This window comes from Ruditapes philippinarum, unplaced genomic scaffold, assembly GCF_026571515.1.
Source record: "Ruditapes philippinarum isolate M1 unplaced genomic scaffold, ASM2657151v2 ctg5171_1_1_1_1, whole genome shotgun sequence".
In the NCBI taxonomy this organism is placed as follows: domain Eukaryota; kingdom Metazoa; phylum Mollusca; class Bivalvia; order Venerida; family Veneridae; genus Ruditapes; species Ruditapes philippinarum.
In genome coordinates this window covers 1-12,130 of record NW_026863231.1, presented here as the reverse complement: position 1 = coordinate 12,130, position 12,130 = coordinate 1, and the positions used below count along the sequence as shown (strand labels likewise).

Here is a 12,130-nt window from a genome sequence, read left to right as displayed (position 1 = left end):
GTCAATTAAATGCAAATGTGGACTACTTAATTTTTTTTCCACCCTGCAAATATGATTCGTGGTCAGAATGAAAAATACAGGTTCTGTCCAGTCATCAACAGCATGGTAAAATTTTATGTCATTTTGGCCTAGAGCTTAAAGATATACATAGAAGCAGTGAGATATATTTAATATTTCTCATCTCATTTTTTTCTGAAACTATTTCAAATGTATAACAACAGAATATTTCATTAAAAAAAATATCTCCAAATATGTTACATGATCTCCCCTATAATCTCAGAACAACATATCATTTCATAGACAGTACAAAAATTTAAAGAAAAAAATGTTATATAACTTGCATTATCCAATATAACAATAGAAAATTTACAATGGCCTGCCATTTAAAAATAAGGGAGAACTGTTACATCATTAATAAATAACATGTACACTTACAGTATTGAGCTGTGTTTCATAGAAAGTCCCAAGTGTATCCCAAGTCTTAAGACATAAAACCAATTTAAGGACTAACTTAAGACCCTTTTCCTCTAAATTTTTATCCTCATATTAGTACTGTAGACTGTAAGAAAAAAACTGAGAAAAGTTAAGAAATACAATGATAGACCCTTTTATTTGCAATGTATGACCCTTTCATTTGTCCATCAGCATTGCTTTTCAGAAATTAAAAGACCCATACCATAGAGGTCATAAATAAGGATATTTTCTTTGAAATGTTAAATTGTATCCGTTTATACTTAAGACTGACTTCAGACTTAGGACTTTCTATGAAACACAATTCAGATAATTGAAGTTGGAAATCAGATCTTTTGACATTAATACTTGAAAATGGATTGAGTATCTGGCATACAACATACAGTAAACTTCACTTGCAATGATATTTAGGGGACAGATATAACAATATTACTACATCAGAAATTTGTAACAACCAAATGACAAATTCTGAGTACCGGAGAAGAAAGTCAATTTGAAGTCTCTGTTACTGGCATGTCATATTTGTTTGTAAGCTGAGCTTGAACAAGATGGTTCATAATAAGATTGGGTTTATCATACCTTTTTGCTTACTTGCACAGTTTTTGGCAATATCCTTTATTTACCTGTGTACGAAAATCACTAAATGAATTGAATTTATTACCACTTAATTATTTTTTGTTCTCAAATCAAAATTTCTTTTTTCTATATGTTCACTGGAAACTGGCTAACATTATATGTTCACCTTAAACTTATTTAGCGATTACAATAAGAAGAGAAAATATATATATATTTTAAAAAAACAAAAAAAAATTATGCCTTCATTTCGAAGTCTTATATACCATACAACACATTACAAATACTGTTAATCCCTGGCAAGAGTATCTCTTTAATATATGTGTAGGAGTTAATAATCTTGACATATCAATGCAATATTGACATAGATGGAGCTTCACAACAGAAGCTAGCCACGATCACCGCAGACACATTAATATAACTTCATTATCAATACAAGTGAAATTTACTATATTATCATTTAAGAATAATCCTTCAGAATTTTATAATCTTGTTTTCTTGTACAAATTTTCTATCCTCAAGAAAATACACTAACAAGTGCACAACATCAAAGAAACAGACAATAAATATAAAAAGAACTAGCTTGTCCAGTAGTTAATGTGTATGTAATCTAGATAAAGTTCATTCTAGATAAAGTTCAGCTGATTTTAATCTTAAATTTTTCAGCAGTTTATAAAGTAGAAACAAACACAGTGAGGTGATTATGTAATAAATGTTTATCTGCTAGTGTGTGTGACCAGACTCAATACATTTACTATTGTAGGCTTTTGTAACTATATTGCTTTATGAAATCACATAAACTTAAAATAGACTGATCTAAATTCAAAGCCGGGCAATTCCATTACACAAATAATTAGACAAGTTAAGTATTTTAATAATCATCTTGAAATTATTAGAAAGTTGAAAACTGGCACAGTTGCACAATACTTCAGAGATCAGGATCAGATTTTTGGACCTACAAATTGACAGATAACACTTCTTATACAAGATTGTCAAAATATATAAAATATACTTCAATTTGATAAATATCATTGAATTATGTAAATTGAGCCGCGTCATGACAAAACCTACATAGTGCGTTTGCGACCAGTAATGGATCCAAACCAGCCTGTGCATCCGCGCAGTCTGATCAGGATCCATGCTGTTCACTTACCAACTCTATTACAAATTGAGAAACTGATAGCGAACAGCATGGATCCTGATCAGACTGCGCAGATGGGCAGGCTGGTCTGGATCTATGCTAGTCGCAAACGCACTATGTTGGTTTTGTCGTGACGCAGCTCAAATAACTTGACAAGTTTAATAATAAATTTCTGAAATATTACAGTAAATTATTCTTGATATTTTTACTTCTTTCACAGAGGAATGATGTAATGTAATTTCATCCTACTACAATTATATTTTGATACAGGGTTCAGTATATAACTATATGGAAATTACAAAAAAAATATGTTCCATCTTTTGTGAAAATGATCTTAAAAGTGCATTATTTCATGATATTGAGGGTGAAAAAATAACTTGTAAACAAATTATGCCTCAACATAAACAAATGTCCTGCTTCGACCATGCCTTCATGTAATGTCATAAATAACAGTAAAATTATATTACATCAATTAAAAAAGAACAAACAAAAATCAACAAAAACCAGCATGATACAAATACAGAGTTTGTTTTACTTATTGGTTCAAATTATACCTTGAATGTGAACACCAATTATAACAACTTCACAAGTGGTTACACCATTTATGATAGTATTACATCTGGTGTTCACTATGTGAGATATATCTGTATCTTACAATAAAATAACAAGTTTATAAGTGACAGTTATAAGTAGCACTAGCTCACCACAACAAGATGTAACAAGACCTGTTATATCTGTACAAAATTCCTCCGTTAAAAATTATTTTCAATTTACCTGAACACTTTGTACTCTTGGATGGGCATAATGCCTTGGATGGGCATAATGTCACTTTAATCAAAATAAATGTTTTATAAATGTAACTTAGCTTCCTTTAAAGGCACATTCAGCCTAAAAATAATGATTCTTTCTACAGAAGCTGCTAACACATGATTTATAATGCTGTAATAATGGATTAATAACATGTGAGATGCTTGTTGCCTGAAGAAATTAGCACTGAATGTAAAATAATAATTATTATGTGATAAAGATAGCAAAATGTAAAGAAAAAGGTATATCCACTTCTATACAAAATACATAATCACTGAAACTACTTATTACCAATACAAACAAGAGCTGTCGGTAGGACAGCAACGCTCGACTATTCTTAGTGCTTGATAGTAAAAAAAAATGCTTGATACAGTTACCTCCTCCTGTTTACAGGTTGGGGTCATGATGGTGAACAAGTGTGCAAAGTTTCAAAGCCATATGTCAATGGACTTTGAAAATATTTGAACTATTACAAAAACTTTAACGTAAATTCTAAGTCGAAAAAGGGGCATAATTCTGTCAAAATGCTTGATAGAGTTACCTCCTCCTGTCTACAGGTTGGGGTCATGATGGTGAACAAGTGTGCAAAGTTTCAAAGCCATATGTCAATGGACTTTGAAAATATTTTAACTATTACAAAAACTTTAACGTAAATTCTAAGTCGAAAAAGGGGCATAATTCTGTCAAAATGCTTGATACAGTTACCTCCTCCTGTCTACAGGTTGGGGTCATGATGGTGAACAAGTGTGCAAAGTTTCAAAGCCATATGTCAATAGACTTTGAAAATATTTGAACTATTACAAAAACTTTAACATAAGTGGTTACGCCGACGCGGACGCTCGGGTGACTACAATAGCTCTACTTATTCTTATCGAATAGTCGAGCTATAAAAGAGGCAAAAAAGAAATGGCTCAGTAATATGAACAATGAGTAAAATTTCGGAAACCATAACAGTACATAAAAAGAATAACCTTTTAAAATATATATAAAAAAACTAACATTTTTAGGCTTAATGGGCCTTTAAGAAAGCTAGGAAGATTCATACCCACATAACATTGTGAAAAGAAACATTGACATCATACCAGTCACATTAACATAATGAGACACGTATAACTTGCTCTCCATATAGCTGCTATCAACAAAACTATATAATACTAGGGGCACTACATGGAGCCTTCCCTTAACCTGATGGAATGGTAACTGATTAGTCTTTGCCACCAGTGTAAAGCCAGACTAGTTTGCACATCTATACAGTCTGACACGGCTCTACTCTGTTGGCTGAATAATTTTTATCCTTCATCAGAATTTTTAATATTCCTAAAATTGATATTGGACAGTTCCAAAAATGGAATCTGGACAAGTCCATTTTAGAAATACAGCAGAGTAAGGGTTAAACCCAAAATGTTCCTACATGACCCTAAACAGTATCAGTATCAAATTAAAATCCAACAAAACAAAACAAACAAAATGTAGTCCATTAAAATTATAACAGAACAATTTTTTCCCCATAATTTTTTACTCCTATAAATATTTTTAATAGAAATTATTAACAACTGCACACAAGATATACCTTATCTGCTAACAAAACATATATACACCCCAAATTATTCTTTAGTTTAAATTTTAAAAAAAAAAACAAAATAATTTCCATTTATCAAGATCATTTGTTGGTATCCTAATACAGTTTTTTAGGAAAAAATTCAGAACATAAAATTGGACATAATTATCATACAATTATTTCTAAAATAAGATGACAATTAGCTAGAAAACTGATGAAAACTACTTCTTTACCTTGAAGAGAGGATGACAAAAATAATGTAAGTAAAAGTATTCTATGCAGCCATGGCAAGCATGTATAAATTGTTTGTATTCATCATTGCACCATGTATACGAGAAGTCCAGCACAGTTCAAACTAATGGTATCAGCACTAAATAAAAATGAACACTGCTAGCAACGTACAAGAAAAAGATTGACTGGAGTCACATCAATATTATATGGCCACCTAAAAATCAGAGATTTACTGGGTGGGTACATTTGAACAAAATTTTCTGTTCTGTTTTGTTTGGTTCTGTGGATCATTTCTTGTGTTTACTTGAATGGTGTCCACCATGGCTGGCATGGTTATTGTGACCACTTTGACCTGGTGTCTCTTTTACTGTTCCAATATTTTGATATATTTGTCCTGCATCTTGTGGAAGCCTGAAAAAAAATCAAATGATTAGAAGTGATGATTTATTCAGTAGAAACAAGAGGGCATTTTGGTTATCTAGAATTAATATTGTATTGAATTATTATTGCTCATGTGTAACTTGAACATCTTTTACATATCAAAATGACAATTAAAATACACAACAGGTGTTATATGTCTCTTAAGTTTAGAAAATAATTTGAGATTTTTTTACTCTATTTTTAGCATTAATCTAAATAAGGACCAAGTAGAATCATCTTTCAACAATCTAGAATATGGTATAACTAAAGACACTTCAAACCAAGTTTAGTTCAGTAAAGACCCATTCACTGCTTCAGAAGAAGAACAATGGATAAAGACTGGTCAGCAGTCTATGTATAATGAGGGTGCAACCCCCCTCTCAGGCACTGAGAGTTGGGAACCTAGACATGTCACCAGTCATGCTCTTAAATAGTATTTATTATCTAAAGTGGTGACCTTATGGATTTTAATTTCATAATTTACAGTGTGTTTCCAAACAATGCTGTATTTTATAACATGCTATCAGTAGTTTATAGAAATATATCAGTGAAGTAAAGAACTGATAATTCACTGTATAAATCAGTGAAATTATCAATTTGATAATTTTCACTGTTTTGAATTTAAGCCCGTTACATTATTTCAGTGAAATACCAGCATGAACTGTACTGGAAACTTACTGACGTAACGTCATATATGATGTCACATTGTATTATTATTTGGCGCGCTTTTCATTAAGTATTAGGATTATACGTCTTTTATGTTTAGTTTAGAGTAAGATCGAAATATATTTCACCTCATGAACACCAAAAGTTCATATTTCACTCGTGGCTGCGCCACTCATGAAATATACCTTTTGGTGCTCACTCGGTGAAATATATTCCAATCTTACACTGAACTAAACAAATATCCTCTATATATTTCTTCGTTAAATGCTTAAAGTGCTGAGCTTGTCAGCAAGGTAAAAAAGGAAAAACAATGCTTACTTGGGCAGATTTTAATGCTTAAAGTGCTGAACTAGTCAGCAGGGTAAAAAAGGAAGAACAATGCTTACTTCGGCAGATCTTTAGCAGCTCTTTTTGTTGTGTGTGGTGGTTCTGCAATCTGGGGTTGATGAACTGGAGGTGGAAAGCCACGTGTTAGGGAGTTTCTATTGTCTATACTGTGTGCGTATCGTATATTTGTATACTCCCTACCTGCTACTTGACTTTGCTGAAAAACAAATTTGATCAATAGTGATACATGTATGTTAGAAGAATGCTTAAAATAAATATTATACAAAGTTTATAATTCAATACTAAACAAAACAGCACTAAAATTTTAATCATGACAAGAGCCATGTCAACATGGCCATCCCCCGCCGAATGTGTTTGCTCATTGGAAGAATGTATATGTAGAAAGCAGAATAATTCCATTTTTAAGAGGTCTTTTTGGTAATGAAAACTGATGGCTATAGTAAATACAGATTTGAAACCTATGTGAATACTGATGGCTGAAAATAACACAAAGGGCAATAACTGAAAAAATAATGCAGGGTAGAGTTATCATTCTTGTGCACTGCACTCCTCCTCAATGAGATCAATCTACCTATGAAGTTTCAAGTTGATACCTCAAATACTTTTTGAGACAAGCTCTGGACAAAATAGCATGAAAAAGAACAAAGGGCAATAACTCAAAATTGTATAGGGAAGAGTTATCATTCTTGCGCACAACATTCCTCCTCAATAACATCTATCCACCTATGACATTTCATGTTGATATGTCAAACACTTTTTGAGTTATGCTTCACTTAGGTGAAAAATTAAGTAAGAAAAATAACAAAGGGCAATAACTCAAAAATTATGAAAGGTAGAGTTATCATTTTTGTGCACTGCACACCTCCTGAGTGAGATCTATGCACCTATGAAGTTTCATGTTGAAATCTCATATGCTTTTGGAGTTATGCTCTGGACAAAAATCAATTTTGGAAAATAACAAAGGGCAATAACTCAAAAATTATGCAGGGTAGAGTTATCATTCTTGTGCACTGCACTCCTCCTCAATGAGGTCTATCCACCTATGAAGTTTCAAGTTGATTAAATGATAACTCAAATACTTTTAGAAATATGCTCCGGACAAAAATGTCGGACGGAAGGACGGACGGAAAGTCGGACGGACAGACGGAGACTATTTCTATATCCCCGGCCGCCTTTTCGGCGGATAAAAAGACATAAAGGACAGAAATCTAGTGCTTATGAAATAAACATACATTTCTAGGTTAATTAAAATCTTGGGTTTGGTAAATATCTTCAACAACTGTACAAAGTTTTTCTTAAAAAAAAAAAATGAATTTTAGTTACTTTTCAAGTCTGTAAAATCTTGTAAGTCATCTAGTTCTTTCATATGACACAAAATTTCAAGCATTATACAATATGTATACAACAAACGATTTTCTGATAATATTTCAAGTAATAATTACTGTACCTGTTCAGCTTCTATCCTTCTTTTCTCTGTTTCTATATACTGTTGTACAGCGAAGTAGACAAACTTGTACTGTGCCTCGGTCTGAACTAAACCTGACCTTTGTGACCTCACCATCTGTATGGTCTTCTGTATATCTATCTCGCAGTCCATACCTAACGAAATAAATATATCATGCAATATGACTTACAGTTATGTCAAATCTAAGTTTTTTATACATTAAATCAGTTTGTTAAAGGAACTCCACAGAGACTCAAAAGTCTGAAATTAGAAAAATTTGATTTTTTTACATAGATCAACAGGGACACGTAAGACAGTAAGATATGCAAAAGATAATTAATAATTTACTCAGAAAAAATATTAAAATTGTATTTTTAACTTTTCTTGGTCTGATTTTGAGTGAAAAAGCCTTGTAACGCATTGTAATGCTTTTCAATTTAGGGTAATTTTTCATGATAAGAATTATTATTCTGGAAAAACAAAGTGATCAAATGATCTAAAAAAAATTACGCAAGTTTACTTATGAAGACCTTCTTTGAATGGAATATTAATCTCCAAAAAAATATATTTCCTATTCCGTCAGGACAAAAAACCTCAATGGAGCCCTTTAATGTCTAATTTAAGCATTGTTGGGAATTATGAAGTTTTAATTTGAAATCAGCTAATTGGTTTAGGAGTAGTTATTGTTTTACATGTTTTTATGCCATTTTTTGAAGGACCTATGGCACAAGATAAGCACAGAGTGATCACAAAAGTTCACCCTTGAGTATATCCCTTGTGATTAATATGCTACACTGGATCACAGAAGTTTTCAAACAAAACTAATTTGTAAAGTTTATTTTTAAATACAACTACGGCAATTTGAACGATTACAATTAAGAGCATTTTATCACACATTTGAACAAATACAAAGGCTGTTCGAACACACAGCTGTGTAATAAACTCCTGTCAAACAATCCAAGGACTTTGACTTATTTATGGTAAATTGTACTCGATTTATTCTAACGGACCACGAGTAAACTTTGACACTTCGAAAACATCGACACAGAAAATATTGACTCATATATAGGATTTTATAAGGAATATGTAAGGGAAAAATTCAGGACTTTCATCGGAACATCAAGATAATCGACTAACCAATTTTTGTCTTATGGAAGTACTAATGTATTTATTTATGAATTACTATCAATTACATATTTATCTCCAGTCTACTCAGTTTTATGTAAAAAACTTGCCTTGTTGTATGTTTGGAAAGGTCTATAGTAAATAAATGTAAGGGATTTTAATCTTAAAATGATAACAAGAGCTGTCGGTAGGACAGCAACGCTCGACTATTCTTCGTGCTTGATAGTAAAAAAAATGCCTGATACAGTTACCTCCTCCTGTTTACAGGTTGGGGTCATGATGGTGAACAAGTGTGCAAAGTTTCAAAGCCATATATCAATGGACTTTGAAAATATTTGAACTATTACAAAAACTTTAACGTAAAATTCTAAAGTCGAAAAAGGGGGCATAATTCTGTCAAAATGCTTAATAGAGTTACCTCCTCCTGTCTACAGGTTGGGTCATGATGGTGAACCCAGTGTGCAAAGTTTCAAAGCCATATGTCTATGGACTTTGAAAATATTTGAACTATTACAAAAAACTTTAACGTAAATTCTAAGTCGAAAAAGGGGCATAATTCTGTCAAAATGCTTAATAGAGTTACCTCCTCCTGTCTACAGGTTGGGGTCATGATGGTGAACAAGTGTGCAAAGTTTCAAAGCCATATGTCTATGGACTTTGAAAATATTTGAACTATTACAAAAAACTTTTAACGTAAATTCTAAGTCGAAAAAGGGGCATAATTCTGTCAAAATGCTTAATAGAGTTACCTCCTCCTGTCTACAGGTTGGGGTCATGATGGTGAACAAGTTGTGGCAAAGTGTCAAAGCCATATGTCTATGGACTTTGAAAATATTTGAAACTATTACAAAAACTTTTAACGTAAATTCTAAAGTCGAAAAAAGGGGCATAATTCTGTCAAAATGCTTGATAGAGTTACCTCCTCCTGTTTACAGGTTGAGGTCATGATGGTGAACAAGTGTGCAAAGTTTCAAAGCCATATGTCAATGGACTTTGAAAATATTTGAACTATTACAAAAACTTTAACATAAGTGGTTACACCGACGCCGACGCTCGGCGTGACTGCAATAGCTCTACTTATTCTTATCGAATAGTCGAGCAAAAAATTAAAAAGGTTAATTGAAATGTTTAATAAAAACTTTACCCCCTTTAAAAAATAGGTGGAACATAAAAATCTTTAATGTTACCTTTAGCATTAAAGGAAAAAAACTTTTTATATTAATTTTTTATCCCACATTTAAGTTTTTCCCAAATAAAAGGGGTTCCCTTTTGGAATTTACCAAAATTAAAAAAGTACCCCCAATGAAATAGATTTTTAACAACCATAAGTCTTAAACCTAAAAATTAAAAGTCATACCCTTCAAAAATAAATGCCCCTGTTTTCCCTATACCGTCATTTTTCACAAAAAAAAAAATAAATACATTTTTAAAATTTTTTTCTTTTTACATGTCTTTTCCCAGTTTTTTAAAAAAAAAAAAAACCTTTTCCTTTTTAATTCCATAATAAAATATAAAAGGGGCAACGATTTAACCGGCTAACCAAGTCTCAATGGAAGGTACAAATTTTAAAGTTAAAAAAATAAATGGTCCAATTACTGGGAAAATATAAAATTTTTTTTTTTTTTCTTCAATTTAGAAAGATTCCCTTACCCAAATTTTCTCAAAAATTTCCCAGATGTAATGTATCATAAATTAAACCCCGGGTTTAATTGCAATTTAAAATCACCCTTGCGGGGGTTTTGGGGCGTAAAAAAAATTGTAAAGTTACCATTTTGCCCTTTTGCATGGGATGAAACCCCATTTTGTTGCTTACGCCCACTCGAGGGGAACTGGGATCTCTTTGATTTTTAAAATTTTACCTTCAATTTTTGAAAATTAAAACTTTTGTAAAATAAAAGGTTTTTGTTGTTTTAATATTTTTACGAAATTTTTAAAAACAAAGGCCAAAAGGCCCCTGAGTCGCTCACAGAAACAACTGTTTTTCCAGAGTTGGGAAAATTTATCCTTTTAAATTTTTCTTTAATTTGAGCATAAAAATGTTTAACAAAAAATTTTTAAAAAAAATGCCTTTTCCCTGGGGCTTTTAAAGCTGTTTAAACAGTGCAAAAATTTTTAAATAAACCCCAAACTTGTTAAAAGGGAAACCCTTAAAAATTGTAAAAAATTTTTGGTTATCTTTTAAAAATTATTTAAATTAAGGAAAAATTTTTAAAATTTTCAAAATTTTTGGCTTAAGGGGCCCGTTTAAAAAGGGGGGAAAAAATTCAAATTTTAAATATGAAAATTGTTTAAAAGCTTAAAATTTTTAAGAAATTTGTTTAAAAGGGAAAAAAGTTTGGGATAAAAAATCCAAATAAAATTTAGTTTGAAAAATGGGACTTTTAAAGGTTTTCAAATTTTTCACAAATAAAAATTAAAAAAAAAATTGTTTAACAGCTCCCCAAGAATGCACAAAACAAAAATTTGGTGATAAATTATCAAATTTTCTATAGAAGAGGATGTTTAAAGGTTTTCTATTTTTTTAGCTCTAGAGACCCCTAATCGGGGCCAATCATGATCAAACTTGATAAGATAAAAGACTTACCCAAGAATGCTACAGACAAAGTTTGGTGATCATCAATCAATTAGTTGTAAGAAAATAGACGTTTTAAAAAGGGTTTTCTATTTATTAGCCCTTGAGGCCCCTAAAAGGTTGCCAATCAGATTTAATATGGAGCAAATTTGATAAAACACTACCCAAGAATGCTTTTAAGGGACCAAAGTTTTGGTGATTCAATCCAATCCAATGAGTGCTCTAGATTTATAGATGTTTAAAGGTATTTCTATTTTTAGCTTTAACAGCCCCTAAAAGGGGCCTCAATCAAATAAATATGAGCAACTTGATAAAAGTCTACCCTAGAATGATAGAATACAAAGTTTGGTGATCACCCCCCTTTAGGTTCTTTAGAAAAGTTGTTAAAGGTTTTTTTTTTTTAAGACCCTAGGGGACCTTTTAAAGGGGGGCCAAATCAAATTATGAGCAATTTTGGGATAAAAGATTTCCCAAAAAATGCTAAGCCCGGTTTGGTAAATCATCCATCAATTAGTTTTTGTAGTGGGAAAATTTTTAAAAGGGTTTTTTTTTTACTCTGCCCCTGAAGGGGCCCAAATTTAAAATGACATGAACAAATTCAAGTGTGACTGTAAAAGGTGTTTATCATACCAGTAATTTGAAGTAAAATTTCCCCCCCCCACGGTTTTCAGAAAAAGAAAAAAAATTTTGACGCCTGCCCCAAATGGAGGGCCGGAAAATTTTTGATAACTAATAGCTTCCTGACCCTTGGGCTCTGGTGACTAAAAAAAAACC

The 12,130-nt window shown here is 31.7% G+C and overlaps 1 protein-coding gene across 1 annotated transcript; it reads right to left on the bottom strand.

The window, feature by feature from the left end:
* Window positions 1-208: 208 nt before the first annotated feature.
* On the bottom strand, window positions 209-7,809 carry LOC132721532 (tyrosine-protein phosphatase non-receptor type 11-like). Its single transcript, XM_060705849.1, has 3 exons — window positions 7,663-7,809; window positions 6,254-6,411; window positions 209-5,192 (listed from the first exon to the last, which is right to left on the bottom strand). The coding sequence occupies exons 1-3, from the start codon at window positions 7,774-7,776 to the stop codon at window positions 5,069-5,071; spliced, it is 396 nt and encodes a 131-aa protein (XP_060561832.1). The 5' UTR covers window positions 7,777-7,809; the 3' UTR covers window positions 209-5,068.
* Between the last annotated feature and the right edge of the window lie 4,321 nt (window positions 7,810-12,130).

Excerpts from the sequence above, each read along its gene's own strand:
- LOC132721532 (XM_060705849.1), bottom strand. The coding sequence starts at position 7,776 with ATGGTGAGGTCACAAAGGTCAGGTTTAGTTCAGACCGAGGCACAGTAC. Across the intron at positions 6,412-7,662 it reads GAAGGATAGAAGCTGAACAG|CAAAGTCAAGTAGCAGGTAG; the intron begins GTACAGTAATTA and ends TTTGTTTTTCAG. Across the intron at positions 5,193-6,253 it reads GCTGCTAAAGATCTGCCGAA|GCTTCCACAAGATGCAGGAC; the intron begins GTAAGCATTGTT and ends ATTTTTTTTCAG.